The 26,274-nt window shown below is 40.3% G+C and overlaps 1 protein-coding gene across 3 annotated transcripts in view; it reads right to left on the reverse strand.

The window, feature by feature from the left end:
- Positions 1-25,531, reverse strand: part of SPHKAP (SPHK1 interactor, AKAP domain containing) — a 114,440-nt gene extending 88,909 nt beyond the window's left edge. For all 3 annotated transcript variants that reach the window (XM_045198537.2, XM_045198536.2, XM_071220733.1), the window contains exons 1-2: positions 25,149-25,531; positions 8,538-8,616 (exon numbers count right to left, since the gene is read on the reverse strand). In XM_045198537.2, coding sequence (XP_045054472.2) covers positions 8,538-8,616; positions 25,149-25,176 — 107 coding nt within the window. In that variant the 5' untranslated portion in view covers positions 25,177-25,531. The remainder of the gene's footprint in view (positions 1-8,537; positions 8,617-25,148) is intronic.
- Positions 25,532-26,274: the final 743 nt, after the last annotated feature.

The following is a 26,274-nucleotide window of genomic DNA, read 5'->3' on the forward strand; positions in this document are numbered from 1 at the left end:
TCTATTGTTAGAACACCTCCCGCGTCTCTTTACAGGGTTCGCAACCCTGGGAGTGGGGTTTAGGCAGGATGAGAAGTAAGGTTGAGACAGACCTGATACTGTACAAGACAGAGCAAAAACAGAGCTTCCGTAATCTCTGATCACTCTAGAGGGGAACTGCATTTACCTAGGGTGGAATTGGGTAGGTCCAAAATCTGGGTATAATGGGAGCACAGAGAAAAGGAAAAGCTCACCTATGCAAATTTCTTTTTTTCCCACAAAGCACACTGTGTATGACTTTAAGTAGGCAAGGTACTATAGGAATTGTTATACACAAAAAAGTTTAAGAACTGCTGAGCTAGTCAGGTGCTAGGAAGAAAGGGCAAGTCTACCCACATATACCTTGGTATGAAAGCCTTTCTGCTAATAAGATGATTGTAAGATCCTGCTTAGAAATGAAGGTGGGGAAGGGAATTTCAAAGTCTTGCTTGCCTTCAGGGCCTACTCCATTTTTCCTAATGCTACGTCTGTATAATCTTCATAAAATAATTTTTTAAATATATATTTCTTTATTATGAGAAGTAAATGAGGCCGTGAAGTCAGCGCATTGCTCGATAACAAGTGCGATTCAGCTCCACTCCACCGATATTCAAAGTGAAATCATCTTCTCGTCTCCACACACGCATGAGAAATCAATCCCATGATGCCTAATATCCAACACTATGTGTAAAGAGGCTTATCTTTTAGACCACGTGACATGGGTGTGAATTTCCAGGAGGTGACTTTACAGCAGAGCCCAATCTGGTCCCTTGCCTTTGGGATGGAGGTGGAATTTTCAGAGTATTTGCAAAGATGCTTTCCTTGGTCTGTAGAGAGGCAGGACATTGGCTGCTACGGGATGAGGCAGAGGTGGCAGCAAAATGAAACTTGCACATTCTTTAAAATGAGTTCAAATTGACATTAAAACAACTGCTGTCAACGCATCATAACTTTTTCCTTATGGGTAAGGCTGCAAGTTCTTCCCAGGGAGGTTTTCCTTCGATTTGGACAAGTGTTGACAATATTTATTAAGGACATCCTTTCAAATCAGTTTCATGCTGAAACTGCTAAATGGATTTCAAGCAGGAAGGAGATCCAGGTGGAAAAAAAGATACAAAAGCAGAATTTGAAGTAGTGACTATAGAAATATTATGGGAAGAGAAGTAGGCTTCATTACAGAAAATGTCATTTCTGAGTACGCCGCTGAGCTGTTACTGTGCTGTAATCACTGATGACCTATGCATGGTGAATAAGTAGGTCACCACCAGTAGTGACAATGGCTTAGGGAATATTCAGCTATTTCCCCAGAAAGGGAAATTGAGTTGTCTATATGTTGTCACTCAAAGTCTGTCTGTGAACCAGGAGCGTTGACAGTGCCTGGGAGCTGGTTAGCTACCCAGGAGTTCAGGCCCCTCCCTGGGACTACTGCATCAGAATCTGCATTTTGTCATTAAACTCAGGTAACACATATATCCATTAAAGCTTAAGAAGCACTTATCTGACATTCTTATTTGCCTTTGGGCCTTTGCACGTGCTGTTCCTTCTTTTAGGTACGCCCTTCATGATCACCCTCTTTCCTCCTAGATAATCCCTGCTCTACCCACTTTTATCACCTCCTGTACCTCCCTCCTTCTTTCCCTCTGTCAAGGAGACCACTCTTCTCCAACCTTCCTCCAATGCCCCAGGCACACACAAATACGCTCACACACTCACCTCTTCTCTATCCCCACATTTCCACCCTCGCTCCAACCCAGGAATTGAGGCAGACACTTTTCTAGTATGTTCCAACAGTCCCCTGAACCATGTCCTGTTGTAGCACTTGTCAGTGACATACAATTGTGTAATATTTTTCTGTCTCGTTAGGCTATAAGTAATGAAAAAGGAGGGACCCTCTAGGACCTAGATGGGCACTAGGTAAGCTAAGTAGAGATGGGTGCTCCATTAGTATCTATTAGTGTTGTTTGTTCTTATCTTTCTGAGCATCCTGGTTGACCTCAAAAGATTATGCACAAAAGAGTGAATTCAAAGCTACATTTTCTGCAGTGGTGAGAGATGGCAGAACAAGCCACATCTGAGGAGATAATTTAAAGTATATCCCATTGAAGGGGGGTGGGGGGGATGGGACAAGTGCAATAGCATAATCAATAAGATAAAAAATAAATAAATAAAGTATATCCCTGGATATTTCTGATTAAAAAGGATCCTGCTACTATTGTTTGTTACTAATATGTCAAGTAAACACAGTGTAAAGTTTAACAGTGTTAACAGATTCTTAAAGATAAGGTTTGCTCTTATCTTCTCCCCTACTTAAAGAATGCTTTTAGTAAAATGTTGTAATTGCCATTGGCCTGATTGTTTCAGTTCTATTAAGGATATCTATTCTTGAGCTTTCTTCTAAATCCTTTAATCTCAACACTGGAAAAAACAAAAAGATTCACATCTATCAGAAGAGATCTTGAGCAAGAAATTGAGTTGTTTTGGTTAAAATTAATTTAATGAATTTAGAGGATTTTAAAATACAGCTTCTCATGGTTCAAAATAAGTTTGCTAAGGTGAATGTTCTCATTTTGCCTTCAGTCAAAAAGACTAAATTGTCACATAAATCTCATGGGCTTGGGTCAGTCTTTCAAAAAATTATTTGTTTAAGAAAAAAAATCTCACGAAGTGTTAGTTTCTTTTACATTCACATTCTAACCAATATATTGACAACAACTCCCTCCTTGACCAAGTTTTAGTTAGGCTACTCTGAGCCTTCTTTTTAACTAGATTTCCATCTGCTAAATTAGTTTAGCAAGATCCACCCACCCTTGATATCTGATCCACTTCTTCATCCCTTAACCATGCTATCTTAAGTCCTGGGTCAGCCTTTGCAAGAATCCTGTTAGGCCATTTTAGCAAGAACTGCTGTATCCTTGCTATTTCCTCTTAGAAATTTCCACCTGCTAACCCCTTCCTTCTGCCCATTGGCTGCAGGCCCCATTGCTCCCTGTTGTATTTGGAGTAGAGCTCAGTTCTACATACACTGGCATCTCTCTGCTCCACTGCAGTAGCTCACATAAAGCCTGTGTTGCATTTCTAACAAGTGCCTGGTGCAAGTTTTCTTTTACACCATGTACTCTTCTGTTCCTTTTCTAGTTTTATCTCCTAGGTAGGAAGTAAGAAGTTACTATATCAGAAGTGTTACTGTGCTCTTTTTTTTTTTTACTTCTATACTCGTATTTTACTTTTCTAGATTGAAGACATCAGACTGTGATTTTTCTCATCATGTCATCCGTGCAAATTCAATATGTTATCAGCTCATCAGTGGCTGGAAGGCCTATAAAGTCCTCATTAGTTCTATAGGATTTTAGTACACTTTTCACAAGAAACAACTATTCAAACCTTGAAAATATTTAGAAACCATTGTCATGTGCATTGTCTCACTATTTAAAGGTAGCTGAATAATTGTAGAATGGCAATTTCAGACCTTTTAACATCCTATACCAGTAAAATAGCAAGAACAACTGTAATAACATTATAAAGTTGATGCGGGTCACTGGCAAGCAGTGTCCACAGCACTGTGGCCAAGATGAGACAAATTCACATGGACCACTGAGTCCTGTGGAAGAACAGGGATAGCACAGCCACTCTCTCAAGGGGAGAGTGCCCCAACCCTTGCCTTGACAGGCTTTTATTGACTTAATTTGCATAGGAATACAGGGCGTATATGGAAAGCTCATCAGTCATTGTCAGGCAATAATAACCAAATAGATAACATTCAAAGAACTCTGAGGGCTTATTTTGAGTTAGGGTCAGATAGCTAGAGGACCATAAAACTTTGGAGAAACAAACTCATTTCATGCTTGGACCCTTATCATTTAAATTGAGTGTATTAGCAAAGCAGGTTTCACAGGATTTTATGCACTCTTTCTTAGGCCTGATTGCTGTAGGGAACCGGCCTTTTCCAGCACAGGGCTGCACCCACCTCCGGCATTTTTCAGGCTTAGGTCAAGCAGGGGAAGTAAGGCAGCCAAAAGATTAGGAGACTTCTTGCAGATAGAATGAGGACTCAGGCTATGTCAAAGCTGAGGGGCAAGGGTCCATCACCCCCTTTCTCCATAGCCACCCAAGTCCTTCCCTGAGGGCCCCCTTGTGACCATGTCTGTCTTAGGCTGTTCCTCCCTTGAGGAATCTTGCCCATCATTGGCTAACCAGTCATGCACTGGGGGCCAGGCAGGGTGAAGTACAGTGGGCAGAGGCAGTGCTCCTGCCAGGGAGATAAGCTTTGTCTCCTTAGTGACTTAGGGTCTCAAGGTCTCTCACTCAGCCTTAGCCATGGGTGGTTACAGTCTCTGAAACCAGGCAAGGCAGTTCCCAACATAAAGTGACCGACCATTCATTTTCCCAACTAAGAACCTTTAAAAAAATCCCTTGCTACCTCTGTTCTTACCATAATTCTTCAAAGAAAGGACATTGTAACAATGTAATAAAAACTAAAATGTATTATCTAAAACTGAAGGATATTTCTTTTTAAGATGAGATTATTGATAAACTTCACTATCATTTTTGCCTCAGATCAGTGAAAATGTTGAAGATCTAAGTTTATGTACTTTTTGTGAGGCATTATTAAATGAATTTTCAAAGAGAGTATAAAGAGGTCATTCACTATTAATCATAAACTACCTCATTCTTAGCAGAAAGAATGGCCTCAACTGTACTTTAATTCAATCTTTATTGTTAAAAGAATTGACATGATTATAGAATTGTTACTTTATTTGGGACATAATTAGTAAACACCAGTGATGGGTAATTTCCCTATATTCAGTACTAGATGTACTTAAATCTTTTAGGCTGAAAAATTATATTGAATACTGTTCAGTAGTGACTTTTTCCATTCAGGCAACTGCCAAATCTCTCAGACATGTCCAGTGAAAATAAACCACTTCATAAGGAGACAGTATGATTAGAATAGTATGATTAAAATAAGTAGATTAGAAAAAAAATAAGTAGATTAGAATAGAAAAAACAATTGAGAAATCACCTTACTAGTATAAAAAAAGGGTTGTACTACAAAACGGTGTTAGTGGTAATTGTATATATATAATATATATGTATAAAATAAATATGTAATATATAAATATATAATATATAAAATAATTTTTAATGAACACCTTCTGTGTATCAGATGCTGTGCTTTGCAAATCTATATATCTCTGAATAAAGAGGTGATGGCAAATAATGCTCTCATGCCTTTAATCCCTCCTATAGTGTTCATTGTCTTTGGACCTTTAAAATTGTTTCACAATCTCAGTCTTCACCAAGATCCCCCCCAAATAGTTTTGAAACTAAAACACCTTGTTCAGAATAGAGGATCAAATAAGAGAACATGATAGCTTAGCTTTTCTTCCCCTTTTCTTAATGAGGGCTATGGGGAAATATCTAAGACTTATGTCTCACAAATGGTGTAGGTGCAGAGATGTTACTTTAATGTAAGGGAAAATGTATACATTACTGTTGCTAATTTAGTGTTTCATGAATATGTATTTATACAAGAAGATCATTAGATGCTTAGTGTTGAATAATTTGTCCCTAAGGTGCTTTACTTATTTCTTTTTAAGGTTTAGGTATAGATTTGGGTGGTGAAACACTCATTATATTTGGCAAGTTCTTTACTCTCTTATACAATCTTCTTTGTATTACTTCTAACAAGTATGAACACCATTTAGTGCATAGCAGGTGTCTAGCACTCTATAAAATATTTGATGCAGTCATTTAACTACATCATTTTTTATAGATAAGAAATCAAGGGTTAGAGGTTAATATACAATCCAAGGTCACAGCACCAGTAGGTCACAGGTCTGAGATTTGACCTGCGTCTCAATGCTGTGCCGTGTTATTTTCCACTGAAACCTCTAACGTTTCTTCTAGTCCTTTTCTTTTATGACCATGGCATCTCAGTGAGTCCGGATGCAGACAAACCCCATGCATTGGCATTTGAAAAACCCAGGTTCAGGTTTCCACTCTACCACTTACTAACTAGGTGTATAAAGTTGAACACATTACTTAAACTTCTCTAATCCTTAGTTTCCTCATTTATAAAGTGAAGATTATAATAGTAGCTTCATCATGAATCTTTCTGGAGGTTAAATGGGGTTACGCTTGTAAGGCAGTAGCACAGTGCTGGCTTAGGAAAACACTCAATATTAAGTTAAGAAATGATGCCATGTTAAACCTCATGTATTTATTTACTCTTGAGGGTTTTCTTGTTAGATTTTCAGCATATTTTGATGTTAACTTTAACATAATAATGCAAACCTTTAGAATAAATGCTTGTTATAGTGACATTTCTCTTATCTGGTCTCAGACCCGGGTCTCTAAAATAAATACAGTAAAAATTTCCATACTTACGCTGACTCAGCTATTTTCATGAATATATAAAACAAACAATACGCAAGGCATTTTTAAATCCAGGAGAACACAGAATTCGTTCAGTCTAAGACTGTGTAAAGATGTGGCCTGTTCAGTCACGTAGCTCCACATCTCTCACCATGGGACAATATCCCGCCAATTGGAGCAAAGCCCCGAAGCGTAAGAAGTCCCATCTGATGTGCGTGAGAATCTGAAGTGACAGTGCTTCAAGAGGGAAGGCATTATATTGCTGAAAAGTACTTAATTGGAAAACTTTAATAAATACACAAGACTGATTTTTTGAAGGTATTTTATGTATTTTTTCCTCTGTGTTTCTGTCTACCCCTTTGATTTATTGGCTTGGTAAACCTCTTCTTCCAGGGATACAGAGAGTTTGGCTTCCATGGAGGCCGATTCAATTACGCCCAAGCATCACATCTTGTAACTGAATTAAAGATATGCTACAGGAAGGGAGAAAAGGAATGGGATTCTGGGTTGAATCATGATTTTCTGACTTTACACTGAAAGTCAGTTACATGAAATGGTATAATGAAGTGAAGGGGAGTAAAAGGAAAGATAAGAAATAAGTGTGTGAAGAATATGGACATGTGTCCTGAAATGTCAAGAGCTGTGTAGAGTGAAGATTTTAAGAATTCTTTGTTGAGCCTTGGCTGGTGTAGCTCAGTGGATTGAGCATGGGCCTATGAACCAAAGGGTCGCTGGTTTGATTCCCGGTCAGAGCACATGCCTGGATTGCAGGCCAGGTCCCCAGTGGGGGACGCATGAGAGGCAACCACACATTGATGTTTCTCTCTTTCTCTTTCTCCCTCCCTTCCCTTCCCTCTAAAAATGAATACATAAAAAAAATTGTTTTAAGGGAATTCTTTGTTGATAAATGAGTGAATGTATTTTGTTGGTCTCTTAAATTAGGAAAACTTATGTACAGTTTTGTTATCAAAATAATATGTGACATTTTACATGTTGCTTCTGTGAGTAGAAATGTATACTTCCATGAAAAACTATCCGACCCTGCTTATTTGTGCATGTCTGTTACCTAGTAATGCTCTTGGTAGGAATCTACTCTAGAGGGCAGACACCAAAACAAAGACATGTACTGAGATACTCAATTCAACATTATTAATAGAAAAGATAAAAAGAAGCAATATATTCACTAATAGTTACATTTGATGGAGTTAGAATGCAGACATTAAGCTGGCGTCCCCTTCCCTGAAAACTTACGTGGGAAAATGCTCCCGTGCTAAGTGACTATGGTTGAATACCAAGCTATATGACAATCAACACAGGTGGCATCCCTTTAAAATGTAAGATTGATCAGGTCATTTCTGTGCTTAAAACCTCACGGCAGTGCTGCATGCCATCGGAAGGAGACTGTACCATTTGTCGCCATGGGCTACAAGGCCCTATGTGCTTGGACTCCAAGTCCCCTCTGGAGCTTGTGGCCCCCACACTGCCTCCCTCCACTCCGGCCACACGGGCCTCCTTGCTGTTGTTAAAACAGGGCAGGAACACTGCTGTCCCAGCACTTCCCTAGCTGTCCCCTCTGCTTGGAATGCCCTTTGGTTGAAGACCGGCACCCCTCACTTTACCACCCCTGCTAGCATTGTCTCAAATGCCCCCAGCTCCGCAGGGCCTCTCCTGACCACCCTATGGAGTTGCCACCCAGGCCTCCCTACCCCTGGCCTCCCAGTCTCTCCTATCTTGCTCTATTTTTTTTAGCACCAGTATTATCATCTTCTAATATTCTACAGGATGTAAATAACAAGCATATTTACTATGTTATTTATTATGTGCCTGTCCTCCTTGCCTAGCTAAAATTTTCTGTCTAGTCTTGGTACCGAATTCCCTAACAGTTTAGAATCATCTAAACTAGAGGAGGGCAGCAGGGCCCTGAAGGGATGGGACACAGAACGGGTAATATTTGACTATGGATATGGGTGAGGTGCGCAGAAGAGTTTGCATTTTGGTGGAAGTGATTTTGTAAACAGGAAGCCTTCAAAATCAGGGTCAAAACTTGAGAGTTGAGTACCCAGGGGTCTCATAGGATGCTGGAATAAAAAAACAGGCCATGACATGTCTATATTAACCCCTGGACTCCACACCCCACAACGAACCTGGATTCCTGGGAGTGGTTCCTGACGGGCAAGGCAGCAGAGTGGCGGGTGGGTGAGTCTCGTTCAATTACCCACATGGCTGATGGAGAGGGCCACAGCCACAACAGAGGAGTTATCAACACCAGCAGATGTGGAGAGGATTCAGGAGGGAGAGGAGAAGGGTGGGGAAAAAAGGAAGCAGAAGTTTTAGTACCATGCAAAGAGAAAGACACATTCACAGCAGGCTGTCTTTAAAAACAACAATAAATAGAAGCTAGATGATGAGGTTGTAACAACTAAAAAATAATCAGAGAAGGGTTCACAGATTAGATGCATGTTTTCAGACAGCATCTCTTCTGAGTAAAATGCTGGATTTTTGTCTTAGATTGAACTTCACATCGCATAAAAAGGTAATTTTCATCTTGTAGGTAAGAATTTTAGAGTTTTCCAATCTGGTGGTTTACGTGTATCAACAGATAAAGAGCACACTTTGTGCTTCTAGAGTTTAATATTTTTAATATTAATATTATGTCCTGGCTGGTGTGGCTCAGTGGATTAAGTGCTGGTCTGAGAACCAAAGGGGCGCTGGTTTGATTCTCAGTCAGGGCACATGCCTGGGTTGCAGGCCAGGTCCCCAGTTGGGGGCGTGCAAGGGGCAACCACACATTGATGTTTCTCTCCCTCTCTTTCTCCTTCCCTTTCCCTGTCTCTAAAAATAAATAAATAAAATCTTTAAAAAATTAATATTAGGAGTAGATCAGGACAACAGATTTTTATGGACATTTATTACAGTTTTCTTGAATTGTGCGTAGTTCAGTTTCTATACAATACTAACTCTATACAATACAATTAGACATGCCCTAGTCCTTTATTCAATGAAAGTCAATAGTATATACTTCGAATCAATTTCAAAGGCTGTAAAGTCACCACAACTATGAAAAATAAACAATATTATCAATATCTATAGTGTATAGTAAGTAAGGAGTCAGGTTTTAGAATGAGATGCAAAAATGGAGCAAAGAATCAGACATCTACTTCCTCTTCTCACAAGTTCACTCATCTAAAAAAAGAATATAAATGAATTAAAGACAGACAAAATTCAGATCATCAAACTAGATCCTCATTATAATGCTTAAAGACATTGATTTTGCAAAAGAAAGATATATCTGCATTTTTCCACTTGTTGAAAAAAAATGTACATGGGTCAAATCAATATGTAAAACATCATGCAAAGAATATTAGAGAGATTTTGCAGTATTCCTCTAAGCTTTTATATTTGAGGGGGAGATATTAATGAAAGTAATAGTTTTAATTTGGGCAGCATTTCAGAAATTGGAATAACTGATATTGCTGGCTAAATCATATCTTTGCACAATTTACAGATACATTATTTTAAAGTCAATTATCCATTTACAAGGGTTGTTTTTTAGCCCATCTGAAAAAAATTTTTTCAAAATGATATAGCAGAATTTCTTCTATGTGTGCATGTTATATTCTTAACCACAAGTTCCTTTCCAAGGTACTATTAGGCATTATCAAAATATTCAACTGTATTTATCATCCAAATTAATTTCAATTATCAGGGTTTTCAATCTGTTTGATTCTAGAAGATAAAACCAAGGCCTCAAACTGGGCCCAGGACTTCTGTCGGAAGGTAAAGAGTGAATATTCTTCTCATTCATTCAGCAGGAGTTATTTCTGAGGTAAAATTTGAGAGTAAATATTCTTTGCTTTTTGAAGGTAGATGATAAGATAAAAGCGATTGGAACACAAATTATATGCAATTATTATTGAGAATGCAAGTATCTTGCCATATATGAATTATAACAACCAAAAGGTTTGTTCACTAAAAATACCCTAAAATAAATATGAATAAATATTATATGTCTATGTGTGTGTGTGTGTATATATATATATATATATATATATATATATATATATATGATTTTATAACTCCATAGATTCCCAAACAGCCAAGATTCAAACGACCTTGACTCGTTCTCGGAAATCACATTTCATCTTCCTAGGAGAAGCAGAGCACGGAACTGCTCCGAGGCTGAGCCCATGAACGTGCTTCATCACTACCAGGACAAGATAGCCGTCGGCACAACGGGGTTATGCTGCTGCCTCTTCAGAGGCCGCTGAGAAAAGTGAACTGAGAGCCAACAGTGAGCAAACCCATCAGGAGAGATTATGTAAAGGGACTGCCAGGGTGCTGAGTGCCTCAAACAGTTCTTCTCTTATTTCTGAAGTGTTCAAGAGTGCTCTCAACATTGCTGAGAGAAATCCTGTAAATTTAATATTTATTACAAATTATAGTTGCAAACAGGCAATAGAACATCTCTGTGGAACAGGCAAAGGGAGGGAAGCAGAGCCTCCAGGTCGAGGAGCCATTAAGCGCAGCGCAGGGTGGGAACGCAGCAGGAATCAGTTTAACAGCCTGTTTATGGGCAGTGTGGAACTGAAGGTGTCCTATACCGAAGATCATCACAGTTAGCAGTGTCTTCCCTGGTGACAGATTGGAGTTAACGTATGCCAATTAAAGAACAAGACTTTTTACCCCCTGCCAGACCTACTTTGAGACGATTACTATCTTTTATACAAACTCTCATAGTGTCTACGTTATGATTTTCCAAAGAAGCTGACCCGTGCGTCTTGTACATAGCTCTTGTAACCTCCCGATTGTGAGAGGACTACAGAGAGAAATCCCAAAGAAGCTTGATTTATGTCCATATTCCTGATGCACACTGGATGATCCCTCCAATGTCCCAATTCTTCTCCACTGCAGGGAAAGTAAAACTTACCTCCCCAATTAAAATTATATGGGCAAGGGCTGACATCAATAGATCATCGTACGTATGTAAGCCAGACCTTCTGGTCACTGCTTCAGATTTACCTCTGAGCTGCTCAGCTGCTAAGGCAAGATCTACAAACATGCAGGCGTTTCTTTTCTCCTGAAATGCTCAGCCAAAATGGGGTTTCTTTCTAACAGTGTGTGAGCAATTCTGTCGGCCACTTTGTAAGCAGAAAAAGCAGAAAGGACGTAATCCTTTCTAAGCAATCATACACTAGGTAGGAATGAACCTCTGCACATTTCTTTTCATTCTTTCGATAAAATAGCTACTGAGCACCAAATATTGTGTGAAGTGCTTAAGATACTGCAGTGAATAAGGCAAATAATCTACAGCTTCATGGAGTTCATGGTGTTTCGGAGGAGACTAAAATAGCAACACACACAAAGTAAAACATGTAAGGAAAATAACATTTGAGTGTTACTCTGGTAAAGTAAAAATTTTCACTTAGGTTGCCTAGTTTTTTTCTGCACACAAGTAATGAGGATCAGGTATACAAGTAGTGAAATCATTTTTGCCAAAGTCACTGAGTACATGGAAGAATATGATCTTAAACCCAAGTCTTCCCATTCTGTAACTTGGGTTTTTTTTGTTTTTTTCATTACAAAAGACTGTCTGCAGAGCACCCAAAGTAAATTAAATGTTCTCAAAGAGTTGTGTGTTGAGTATCACAGGGAGAAAATTTCCAAATGATCTGCAAGATTGAATATATGTATGTGAATGCTTCCGGGATCTCCACTCACAGTCGCAAAGAGAGCAGAACTTGATGAGAATAGACTGAAACAGCTGGATAATAAACAATGGAACACCTGTCATTCTCTTTTTCTATTTGTTTTTAATACATATTGCTTTCAGAGGAATTCTGAGTCTATTTGCCTCATTGCAGGTGCTTCTATCACTCTGGCTGATTAATATGGGGGTAAAGGAGGTAATATGTTTGGGAGAAGCCAGCAAAAAAAACTAGGGAGCAGTATCTTAGCTACCTAAGGGCAGGGTGGGACTACAGAGACCAGTGGAATTTGGGTGAGGGGACTCTTTCCCAATTGCTAGGGAAACCTTCGCTGGAGAACCTTGGAAATAAACACTTAAGGTGAAATATTTTCACAGACTATTTAGATGGCCACACAAGAGCAGTAGTTGTTTTGTCTATGTTGCATAACTACCACTCTTAAAAGGAAAGGAAAGTTACCAAGAGAAAACAGAAACCAAGTTTTAAATAGTGTTGCTTCTTACTAAGCCATAGTTATTAGCCAGTTTCAAAATGGACAAGACCGATGTGGAAATGCCAGGGGCACAACGGCATGCTCAGTTTAGGGAAGCTAATTATGACCGATACTCTTGCAAAAGGTCAGAATTATGCAGCAGATTGGATACCACACTCACAGATTCATTTATTCTATGACTGTGCACTAAAAGCAAGGCAACAGGGAGGATCCAGCAATTATCTAGTGAGTTTAATCAGTGCCCATGTTCAGTGCTGATCACCCATTTGAACAATTTCCTATTTGTTGTCCAAATTGTACACTAAACTGCATTCGTCACCTACTTTTCTCTTGTTGAGACCTGACAGGGCTCTGTGAAAATAAAATGTGCAAGATAATTGTGATTGTACTTTATGTCTTTCTTTTCCAGCATAGTTTGCATTATTTTACCCCTTATAATAGGACCAAGAGGCCAGTCACCTCCAGCTCCAGCAGGGGCAGGGGGTAAAATAGGAGTGGGAAGAACCAAAGGTGAGCTTCAGGTATGTCGTAGGGAGTATGAAAGGCCAAAGTCCAAGAGACTGAATTCTATTGCCAAGTTTTCAGAGTGATATGGGTCCACCCCAGAAGTAAGAAAATGTCAAAAGAATAAAAATTCAGGAGGATTAGAAAATGGAGCGAAGTATGGGCAGTATCACCCCTTCCTTGTGTGTGCAGCTGAGAGCAGAGTAATGTCTCTGCAAACACCACAAAGGGGCCCTTTGGGATCCTCCGGGGTCCCGTCCCTATCTGCATAACATCTAGCCCACCTGCTGGATGTCTGTTTCACGATGTCCTCGTGTAGTCTGAGGCTCAGGAAATACTTTTAAAGTGTCTTCTTATTGACAGTTGCCACTGTTGATAACCCCCTTCTGGAGACCCTGTGATCTTAGCTCTCCATCGTTCTATGTACTTCTGTCTCCAAGCATTGTGATATTGAAATTGTAATTAATGAGCAACAATAACAGTTCCTATTTATGGAACATTTAAAATACGCCAGGCTCTGGGCTATTTCCTTTATATGCATTATCTCAACTAGCACTTCCAGCCATCCCTAGCTTGAAAAAGCAGTGACATCCCACGGTGTTTAGGATGAAGACCCAGTTGACCCCAAGGCTTAACATATTCTGTCTCCTATCTAACTTCCAGGTGTCCTATGTCACTCTGCTCTTCCTCATTTCCTGCTCCCAGGCACACACCTGGAGCAGTCTAAATACTTCACGGCTTACTCTCCCAGCATCTTTCCAACTGCCCTCTGCCCTCCAGAAGCACATCTCCTCATGAGGCCTTTCCTGCCTCTCCCACTTAAGTCTCGTTTCTTCTTACATGTTCTCAAAGACCACGTTCTTTTTCCTTTGGAGCACATGTGCCGATTTGCTATACATCCACTGATGTTATCTGAGTAGTGTCTTTCTGTCCCACCAGTACTGAAGTTTCATGACAATGGGATTGGCTTTATTTCTGTTCACTATTGCATATCCAGCTGATGTTAGAAAAGGGTTGCCATTTATGGAGGGTCTCCCATCTTCCTGGAACAGCATTTGGCGTTTTTCATACATTCAATTCAAATTAATAACTATGTATTAAAACAGATGGATAATTGGGAGGTATTTTGGAAATAGAAAGACATCTGTAATCTTAACTATAGAGGAGAATTTCCCAGGAGCTTGAGGTTGTGCAATATTCAATTGCACCTGCATTGCTTCATTAGATAATTCGCTCATCTACAGATAATGTTTGGGAAAATGGAAAAATTTTCAGCAGTGTCATTCCCTGGAGAAAAATCTGTAAACTTAAAATCACTGGAAACTGTCCCCATAAAGATCAGGTGTCTTTGTTATTCATTAGTCAGTCCCTGCAGTTTCAAGACTGGGTAAGAAAGCAAATGGACTGATCACAAGCAATTGGTCTCCAGTGAAGACCCCTCCCCACCTAAACTAGTGTTTATCTCTCTCCACCACTCAACACCTGTTTTGTGACTCTCATTTAAATAAAATGCTAATCAATGAAAATGACGGTCTGGCAGAAGATGCAGGAATTCAGAAAGAACAAGAAAGGATGCTAGAGAAGTCTTTATCGCCTGTCAAACTGTTGTTAAAGGGAAGTCCAGCAGAGTGTGATCAGTTCATGCTGGAAGAAGAGAAGATGGATGAGGATGATGACCTGACAGGTTCTTCACAAGAGTATTTGAAAACCAAAGGATTCAAGGAAGAATTGGCAAAATTAATGAGGCTATTGAATATGTTTACAGAACTGACAATGTTTATGGTCTTGCGGGAAAGTGTCATGTTAACTTACAATTTTGAAGGAATAATTATGATCGTCCAATCCAACCAACACTTAATTCATTATTTGCTTATTATCTAATTCACATTTCCCTTTTATTTTTTAAATACTGATAAAATGAATTTTAAATATTATTATTTTTAAGGATAAAGTCCCAGACATATTAACTATTTTTTTATTACTACTTAATGACATTTAGTCTTCTTTGTAGTGAATTTCTGTACCCCTTTCCCAGTTCTCATTATTCTCACATGATGAAGATGACATCCAAGATTTCACACCTTCTTTTTACGTAAGAAGGAAGCCCTCCTCTGTATTTTTTCCCCACTTCCAAATACCCATACTAGTCCAGATAAACTTCAAAGTTAAACCTTGGACTAAATCTTCACCTTTTCTGCTTCCTTCTTTATGTATGCCTTTCTCCGTCTTAGGGACAAGGTCTAAGACCCAGTAGAAATACTGAGGAAAATGCCATTATTAATATGTTGTCCATATTCTTTCTCCTACATGAAGAATGCCTAATGGCTGAGTATGACTAAGGTGGGGATGAGAGCTTCTCTGGACGACATGTTCTCTGGATATTGGATCTTCTCTCCAGACGCTGCTTTTACAGTGAGTGATTCACGCGGTAAAACTGCAGCTCGATTTCTAACAAACAGGATTCCGAAGCAGTCACCACATTGCTGCACCGTCGTGAGAGAGGAAGACCAACGGTTGAACAGAATGCCAGCTCAGACCCCTGACGTGCTGAAAATTACACAAGTGAAGTGTATGCACCTTTTTAATTGCTATTTTGAAGCAGTTGATTTACTCAGAAAAAAAGTGAAAATTAAAAATCTTCAGGTTCTACTGAATGGATGAGTCAGCAATGAGCACATTATGCAGGGCCAAGATTTTATACAGAAAAAACTGACTTTACTTGGTCCTTTATTTTTTTATCTGAATCTTATTTTTGGTTTGAATTACCCAGGTAAATTCTTTAATTTAAACTGCCTACTCAAACTGTAAGTGAATGGCCAGATCTATTCATAGGCACAATCTATCAAAAGTTGCTATTCTTGTTATACTATTATTATGATCAAAATTACAGAGTTTTAGGACAAAAACAATTGTGTTGTTTAACTTATGCTAATTTTGAAGAATTAAAAGAGAAAATTACAAATTCTCCTTGTATCTTTGGAATCAAAATGAAAGATTAAAAAATTTCTCTTATTTTATGTAATGCATTTTGATACCTGAGCAAAGTACACTAAAATATAAAATATACAAACTAAAAAGGGCACCTTTAAGCACAAATAGTCTTGATCCAAATTGATATCACTACATATGCACATATATATTTAAAATATATGTGTAACATTGTGTTTAATAAATAATTGAGAAACAGTCTGTAAAACTTTAGTACTATATTTTATTATGTGCTTATTCTAAAGCAGTTGGTTTTATTCTAATAATAATACTATATTAATCACTTCAAAGGAACTGCTTATAACTTTTCAGAATAATTAATCTATCATTAAAGAAAATCTAATTAAATATGAATAGGTCATTATTTTGTATGAGTTCTAATTTGCCAGAGATTATTTTAATTCCTCTAATGCACAAAAAAAGTATTCTTTTGTGTTGTTAATAAAGAAAATAATTGAATAATTGCATGATTAACTTAATGATGGATATTCCATCTTGTTCCACTAAGAATCTATGACAGTGAAGAGATTTATAAAGTAAAATGGTAAAATACAAGTTAAAACTCAGTTCTAAGGAACATAGAAACTATAACAAGAAGTCAGCATCCTGGTTAAGAACAGCACAGGTGTTCAGGTGATGAGCTCCTACATAGTTGCTATGATTGAAGTTTAAATTTGTTTCTGGGGTTTCTAGAAGCTGACGTGAAATGGAGGCATGAACAGTTACACAGATAAACACACCTTCTTTATTTTTCTTAAGGACAATAAAGAAAGTGAATATAAAGAAGACAGGGGTGACAGACAAGTTCTGCTGTACCAGAAAATTCCAAGAGCTTCTAACTATGTTTTAGAGTTCATCATTATTATTATTTTAAACAAGTCCAATGCAGTGCTAAGTAGAGGAATCAGGAACTCAGGGTTTTATTCTTGGATTTATCTCTTAAATGTTTGTAAGACTGAGCAGTTCATTTAAACTTTCTTGACTTCAGTTTCTTTATCTTTAAAAACGCCGGGGGTGGGGAGGGATTGGGCTAGGTGACTTTTACTAAAGTTCTTTGTGGTTCTAATAGCCCATGTTCAGTGAGTCCCCACTTCTCCAGCACAGAGAGAAAAGCACTCGATATTTCAAAAGGCACATTTTATAGGTAAGTTCCTCATTGGGGAGAAATTGTTTTAAGGAGCTAGGGACCATCTATCATTTATGTTAAATGCTGCAGGGAATCAGATAAGATCGATCTGGTGAGGACTCAGGCTCACTCTCAGGTGGTCACTTGGGAAATGAAAAAAAGAAACTAAAGTTAGTGTGTGCTGAATATCTACTTTCCAGCCAGTCTCGTTCCTTCCAAAATTCCATGTGCCCCCAAGGCGCTGTGCAAGGACGTCAGGAACTCTGTCTTAGTCTATCGCAGAATCTTGAAAGTGTCAGGAGAGAGTGTCTGCTCAATATTTGTTGCCTGATGACTCTTTCTTCAATCTTCCCCTTCTCATGTTGACGTGCTAACAAAATCAGTGTTTTGTCAATTACTGTGCAGTATTAGAGACATTGAATGTGGGTCTTTTTAAATTTAGCATTCTTTAACAATTTTCTTTTATTTTTTTAGTTGTTGTTTGATTACAGTTGTCTCCATCTTCCTACCACCATTTTCCCCTCCCCTTGTACCCCCACATCCCACCTTCCATCCTTCCCCTCTTTGGCTTTATCCATGGGTCCTTTATACATGTTCCTTGATGACTCTTTCCCTTCTTTCCCCTGTTATCTCCCTCCCTCCTCCCTTCTGGTTACTGTCAGTTTGTTCTTTATTTCAATGTCTCTGGTTATATTTTGCTTGCTTGTTTGTTTTGTTGATTAGGTTCTGCTTATAGATGAGATCATATGGTATTTGTCTTTCATCGCCTGACTCCCTTCAGTTAGCATAATGCTCTCCAGTTCCACCCATGCTGTCCCAAAGGGTAGGAGCTCCTTCTTTCCTTCTGCTGCATAGTGTAAATGCACAGTTTTCTAATCCACAATTTCATTGTGTAAATGCACAGTTTTCTAATCCACTCATCTACTGATGGGCACTTAGGCTGTTACCAGCACTTGGCTACTGTAAATAACGCTGCTGTGAACATTGGGGTGCACAGGTTCTTTTGAATTGGTGTTTCGGAATTCTTAGGGAATAATCCCAGCAGTGAAATTGCTGGGTCAAAAGGCACTTCCATTTTTAGTGTGCTTAAAATTGAGGAAATTCCATATTGTTTTCCACTGTGGCTGCACCAGTCTGCATTCCCACCAACAGTGCACTAGGGTTCCCTTTTCTCCACAACCTCGCCAGCACTTGTTGTTTGTTGATTTGTTTACAATGGCTATTCTTTGGGTCTAATGTCATTGCCTATTTTGAAAATGGTGTGAAGTCAAAATGAAAAATCCCTTAAGAGGCTTATAAATTATAGCATTTTGGACTTTGTAAAAAAGTTCTTCTAAAGTAATTTGTGTGTTTGTACTATGTAGAAATGTACAATATGTAATAGAATATACAAGTTAAATATAATCATACTCTATTTTTAATAATGAGACAGAAATAAAAGAAAAAAGGGAAAACGAACATGCAGTATTGAATTTGCACGAGTTAAATGTGTGTATGTTTCACCATTATGTCCCCAAACAGCAGCAGCTATATGAGGCTATGAAATGGGAAGTGTGTGAACCGATGTCAGGATGAATGTGATTCCGAGTTCATACTCCACGTGCCTAGGAGCCCCACAGGCTGCAGTATTTATTGTTCTTAGCTGGAGCTGGTCCGCAGGGCCTGCTTCCTGACTGCTTCAACCACTGATCAGAGTGAGTGGCCTTCCTCATCCTCTCCAACTCCGCCCTCATCTCACTACATCCAGGAATATACTGTTAGTGGTGAGGAGCTTTGGAAGTCCAGAGCAACAAGAGAATTCTGTGAGGTCCCTTGGAAACCTTCACAAAGCCAGTCAACAGCCCCTCATACCATCTACCATTTCAACTCCAAAGTCAATGGCCAGGTCAGGCACGATGAGCTAGGTTATGCTACAGTATCATGTAAGTCCAACATCCCAGAGGATTAAAATACAAAGGTCTATTTCTTGCTCACACCACATGTCCATCATGGATTGGCTGAAGGCTCTGCTTCAAGTTCTGTTCATGCTGAAACTCAGGCTATTGAAGCAGTCACTAGGTGAAATCTATGTTACTTGCCATGGCAGAAAGCAGTAGACATGAAGGAAATCACATGTAGCCTCTTTTAAATTTCCCCTTGGAACAGACACATGTCCCTTCTGCAAACTCTGCATTGGCCCAAGCAAGTCCGATGGCCAGACCTTCTACCACAGAGACTGGCAAGTGCAATCCCACCTATGTTTAGGAGCACAACTGGAAATACGTGCTAACTAGCTCCAATGACCACTGCGACAAACAGATGTCCCCAGAAGTAAAGTCTGTATGGTCTCCAGGTCTACCCTGATCTAGCCTTATATTCTTGAATAAACTTCAGGAACTAGGTGGTTGTTTCAGCTCAGCTATACTGGACGAGTCACATATTGCAGCAGAGAACAAGTAGCCTTGTTATTCTTCCCCTCTATTTAAGAAAGAAGGAGGCAGAGGGGAGGCGAATAGGGGCTGGGTGGAAAAAGTGACAAGGTTAAGCAAAGAAAAAAACCCCTCATAGACAACGATATGGTGGTTGACAGAGGGAAAGAAAAGTAGGGGGTAGGTAAAAAAGCGCAAAAAGGGGATAAATGGTGATGGAAGGAGACTTGACTTGAGGTGGTAAACACACTACAATATGCAAATGGTGTATTATAGACCTGTACACCTGAAACCCATATAATTTTATCAACCAATGTCACCCCAATAGGTTTGGTAATTAAAAAAATGTATAGATTGGTAATTGCAGAATAGTCATGGGGATTTAAAGTACAGCATAGGAAATATAGTCAGTAATATAATAACTATGTATGGTGCTGGGTGGGTACTGGAAATATCGGGGGAACACTTTGTAAAGCATATGGTTGTCTGACCACTAAGTGGTCGAACCAGGACCTTATCACTGTGTTGTGTTCTTTACAAAAGACTGAGACTTTATTACACCTTCTATGAGCATGATGCGCTCTACCCATGTGCGGACATTAAAAATGAATCAACCCTTTTCTAAGTTGGGCTTTTTCTTTTCTTGAGTGGTGGGGGCCTTGATTAAGTGCCTTGATTTCACCTGTCTCTTTCAAGAGAGTGAGATGGTCATCTCTTTGTGCCCAGCTGAGAGTCAATGCTACAATAAAGGCTGTGGCATTGTAGAAGGTTGGAGGTAAAGGGACCTAGGAGATCAGTATATGAAAGGTACATACCACTATATCCAGGAGGAGAAAGAGGAGCACAGGTCAAGCAACCTGCCCAGGCAGCCACGGACAGTGATTTCAGAACAGGGTTAAACATCAGGTCTCCCAATAGCAAATGCCTCACTCTTTCTTCTTCCCCTCCCTATAAGCCTTTGTAGCTCTAACTCCATTGAAATGAGTAGTACAAAAGTGGCCCCTTCAGAATGAGTGAGATGACTTTTAATACTTCATTTACAAATTGATTACTTGGTATCGGACACATACTTTACTAAAGGAACCACATGGACAGAGATCAAGGGTCCCTAAAAATATCAGTAGGTGAAGTATAGCATAAGGATGGGGTTCAGGACTTTCAATAATGTTGTTTCTATGGGAATTGGCTTCAGGGTTTCCATCTCTTATCCAGCTACCCATGACCCTGCAGTAACATGTTATCTCAACCTCCTAGGCACTGGAATTTACTAATTCCCAGTTTCCTTTTCTATAGGAAATAGCACCTGTTGGGCAGTGTCTCACTGAGAATTATGCATTAGGGTGTGTGGCCACATCAGCCCTGGTCTCGAGGAGAGCATACTTTGCAGGGCAGAGAAAGACCTTAAGTTTACACTTCAGACAGTATCTGATATCTGTCCCTGATCCTCAATTTGTTAGTAATGCTAGAGTAATCTTTTCTGAGGATTTTGATAAATAGGTCACAGAAATGTAAATGTGTCCTTAAATTTCTCCTTTTCTATGAATTTGAAGAGATAACTTTTCAATAAAATTTGGTTGGAAGACCTCAGTCTAGTTTACAGGATTAGGTTGTTTGCTCCATTAAACAAAATCAAGTTGGTTTTCCATGGAATTAAGACTCTTAAAGATGAAACCTTGAGATTCTGGTAGGCTTTTGTGACATGTTGCTACGTAAACTAAGAGTTGGGTAAAATAAACTGTCAGGAAATCTAAATAAATAAATACCATAAGTTTTTCAAAAGCTCATCTTTGATGATTTTCTAATTCAAAATTCCATACAAAAACCTTATTACTGGAATAAAATCCAGGAAGCCGAATGAAACAAAAGGAACAAAATAGTACTGTATAAAGATGCAAATGATTTAGGAAATAAGAGAAGTCATCTTTCTTAAACTTCAAATTCAAGCTTAGAAATGGTTCAGGCAACAAATTATTTGTGTTTGCAAAAAAGTGGCATTTCAGCACTTGTGGGCTTTAGAAAGGGGTCTTGCTTTTAGGCTGTCCCCGTGCGTTGTAACGGAGTTGGGGTCTGTCAAACTATGCACCAGAATTTCTTTTCCCCCATTTGAAATAACACTTGCATTTTCAATCACTGCAAGAAAGAAAACTCAACCTGAAGCCAGAAGAACTTTGTGGATGATCTAGCTCTGCTCTGTACCATTGTAGAGATTTTAAAATCTAATTATTTTCTTCATTTCATTTCCTTTGCCTTCAATTTTTTTAAGCTAAGTGGAGATGAGTATAGCCATTATAATTAATCATCATCATCCCAGAGATGTGATGATCAACTGATTCAATATATGGGATAAGACTCGATAAAATGTAAGCCTTCCTATACACACACTGGTTACCAGCATGAGGGGGACCGACTTTCCTCCTGTGCGGGGAAAACGGCATTGCCCTACAAAGTGCTGGAACCACAGCACGCACAGCACGAGAGTCCTTGGGTTCCTGTTTATTTTCATAACTCTTACTCGTGTGACCTCACTCGTGTGACCTCAGCAAATCAAGTAAACTTCTTTAAACTTCGAGATCTAAATGAAAAGATACCCTTCTTTTTTTTTCCTTTGAACTGGCCAACTGCTCAGAAAACACTTGGATGCTGGGTCTATAGTGCAACTTACATGGGGACATTTCCTCTCTCCCCAGCTCGGCCTCCTTATTGGAGACACCGTCAAGCTTTGATAAGCAGTTACTTTAAGAAATCTGTAGTGTAAACCACATAACTTATTGTACACTTAAAAATGAAAATACTCAAAGTAAAAACTAATTGGAGCTCTCCCAGAGGTAAGGTAACATAGTATAGTAACTCAATGACCCATAAATGATTCTTTAAAAAAAAAAAAATCCATGCTTCAAAGTTTCTAATGTATATAAATCACATAAAATTTTGAGATTAATCTTTGCATAATAGAGCTTGATTAAAATTTCAGTCACTGAAAAAATAAAATTCACTGTGATAAATGACTGAAAATTTAAAAATAAATTTTCAGTCATTTATATTTTTGATTCATTGAAAAACTTAAGAAGATCTAAAAGCCAGGAGAAAAAATATATTCTGTATTTAACTTGACATATTACTAAATCATTTTGTGTTGGGTTTTTTTTTTTTTTGGTCCAATTGTTAAACAGAATGTCTGAAGTTGCTTTAAGTAGGTCAGACTTAGCCAACACAAATCCCAATTGGTAACAACTTGATTTTTCCTGATTGTTGCCATTTTCTTGAAAAACCTTGTATATTCAGTCATCAATTATTTAAATTTCAAAGTTGTATGGGCAAGTGGAATAACTAATATAATATTTCTACACAACATTTAAAAGTTCTAGATCAGTTTTTATATATCAATACCTATCACTTTCAATTACATATTATAAAAAGTAAATTGTTTTTTGTACTCAATGAAACAGAGAATCAGATTAACTCATCTAGTGGAGTTAACTGAATTTTCTATATGAATAAGGATGCTAATAAAATAGCTGAATCACTACACTGATTTGTGGAAATATATAATGTATCTTGGTGAATAAACAGTAATACTCAAAAGGTTTAATTGGCTTCAGCGGATGTTAAATCTACATTACCACTTTAATAGGCTACTACAAAAATACAGAGCAATATCATTTGGCTTGCTCTTTAAAGAGTCATTTTACAAGACCACGATAGAAATAATATTGAGAAATCATTGGTATAATGTGTTTCTAGCATTTTAAAAGCTCTCTAAGTTTTTGAATAGGAACTTAATCCTGAATCAGGCACGTTGATCTGCAAAACTAGACTTAAAACAAGCAATCTCTTATCAGAAGTGTCTCTACTGGCTGTTGGAACCACATGGTTCAACATTTCAATTCTAACGACGTTAGGAGGTAGAATACACGCTGTAGAAAGTGAGTCCCTGTTTCCTTGATGTTCAAAGTGACTCACACAATCACCTAAACATGGGGGGCGATATATACACTCTTTAAGTTTAAAAGAGTCTTGCTGTGTTTTTTACTGTCCTTTTCATACATTAGGGCAGAATGGAAAGACTCAGTGGTCGGGTGACCTTGTTTGGTCCCAGGGTTGGAGATTTTTCCCTGGAGAGCTGCTTCAGGTGCAGCGTACAAACCACAGCGCGCCTCTTCAGAGCCCTCGCCACCCAGACAGCAAGGGATTCTTAAAGAGCAAGCGCCTGTGCAGCTGGGAAAGCTCTATTTCGTTGCAGAGTATGAGCCCTACAAGACTCTAGATGGCAGCCTCCAACGAGTTTGGAAAGCAGTCTCCGTCCTTCTTTGCCGCCCCTTTCCCCTTGCACCCCCGCCGGGGCTCCTCGCAGGGTAGTATCAGCTGCATGGGTGCCCTCGCTTGTGGGTGCTGGGGTGTGCTGCTCTCCAAGAACGCGAGTTCAAAATGTTCACTCCAGTGCCTGATGCTCTTGGCTGGGAGCTGCCTAGACACTTGCTTGGGGAAAGCGGGGAGTGAAGGATGACGAGACAATTAACCTTAAGCCCCTCGCCTCGGAGACGTGGGGCTGCGGGGGTCACAGGGCCGCCGTCCCCCTGCCAGCGGCAGCACACCTGCTCTCGGTGTGGACGCTCCCCTCCGAGCGGAAACAGCGCAAAAGCCACCTGCCCAGCTGGCGGGATACCACCAGGGCTACAACCTCAATTTTCCCCTGAGGTTTATGAGGGTGAAGACAGAAAAATCTCAGTTTCTCAAATTCCCAAAGGACTGTGTCGGAAGGAGCGCAGAGGAGAGGCAACCGGAGCGAAGGGGACAGGAGGGTCAGATGCAAACCAGGGAATCGCGTTACTCCCACGTGGAGGGGTCTAAGGTGGCATCCTTGACCCCCACAGCGTGGGGACCCCAGGGCTGGGTGGAGTCGGGGAATGCAGGTGGAGGGAGATGTTCAGGAGGACTCGCAGTCTGGCAGGGGGAGCGGGGACAGCTGAGGCAGGTGGAACTGGGGCGGATCGAGGTCTTTTCTGACCCGAGCCTAGATGGGGTGCGAGCGGCAACCTCTCCGCCCTACCCCACTCCTTACATCCTCGCCCTATCCCTTCCTAGCAACCTCTGACACTCACCCTGGTCAAGATGGACGAGAAGTGGGCTAGTTTGCTCTAGTCCTGTTCCCTCCTATTTTCACCCATACCTGGGAAACCAGCCTCCCTACAAGGCGCCAAACCTCTCCAGGCTCTGTCTGCAGACACTCCGGCTCCTGCTTCTGGAGGCAGAACAGAGCCCAGTTCCCTGCCTTGCTGGCTGGCTCTCCCCGACCGGCGCGGCTCCCGCCCGCAGGCCGCACCCAGCCCTCCCACGCCCAGCTAGGGATCACCATCTCCCAGCGCTCCTCGCCTAGCCAGGCACCGTCTCCATTGCAAGTGCAGAGTCCTCAGTCTGCTTCACCGGAGCACCGCGCAGACCAAGGCGCTCCCAGGGCAAGTTCGTGAGCCACCCGGGGTGGAAAGCAGAGTTTGCGGGGCACTGGGTTGGGCAAAGAGGGAAGCGGGTCTTACCTCGGTACCGAGAGCAGGGAGTTGCCATCCATTGTCGGTGGGCGTGCAGAGCAGAAAGGCGCAAAGTGAGGGCAAAGAGCCGGAAGTCTGCTGTGCGAGGACCGGGCTCCCCGAGTCAGGGACAGACACGCGCGCGAGGACAGAGGCGCGCAGGCTGGGACAGTGGCTGGGCTGTCAGAGACACGCTCCTCCCCGGCGGGGAGTGTTGCGCACTGCGCGCTGCTGCCACAGGAAGGTCCCTTACCGTCGCCCCTTATAATCTGACACGAGGGCTCGGCCAAAGCTCCAACCCTTCTGCCCGGCTCCTGCTCTCCTCCAGGGCAGCGCCCTCTGAGTTCTCACTGGCTCCTTCAGACCTCTTCCTGTCACTCCCGGCGGCCAGAAGAAGTGACTCCAACAAAATTTCTCTCTCCCTGCCCTGCCTGCCTGTGGTCGCTTCCCCTCCCCTTATCTCTGGGGTACAGCAGCCTGAGCCTTAACGTTGTTCTCACGTGCTTTCCCAGAGTCACCTCTTCTCCTGGCAACGCTCCTGTTCCCACTGGTCTCCCATGCCTCTGGCCACCTCTCCTGATTTGATTTTTGTTTGTCTTCCACCAGGTGACAATGCTCTTTGATCCCCCAACTACTTCCCCTTTACTTAGACTTTACCCGTTTGATTCTCACAATTCTTCACTTAACTCATTCTGCTTAATTGTGACTCACTCACCCCTCACTTGTTATTATAGAAGCCTGTGTGCACACAGAGACCTCAGAGCCAATGACAGGGGTCATCCTTTAGAGTCTGGCACCCAGGCCTGGGGAAGAAGGACTGTCATAGAAATCTCTACAGTGTCTGCCTTAGTATCTCCCTGAGCAAAAATGACAGTTATTTTAGGAAGAAAGGTGTTGATAGTAGCAATGACTGTTAAGATGAATGTGCTGTTGACTTCCACCCTTAAAAACAATGTTCTCATTAAGAGACGTTTTTTAAAAGAATCTTGCAGAAGTCTCACACTGAAATGTAAAGTATAAAACTGCAACACTTTTATTACTGCAAAACTTAGAAGCAAATCTTTGGGATCTAGGGCCAGGCAAAACTTCTTGGACTTGACAACAAAAGCACAATCTATAAAACAAAAAATGGACA

Source organism: Desmodus rotundus, chromosome 2 (assembly GCF_022682495.2).
Source record: "Desmodus rotundus isolate HL8 chromosome 2, HLdesRot8A.1, whole genome shotgun sequence".
NCBI classification, from domain to species: Eukaryota; Metazoa; Chordata; class Mammalia; order Chiroptera; family Phyllostomidae; genus Desmodus; species Desmodus rotundus.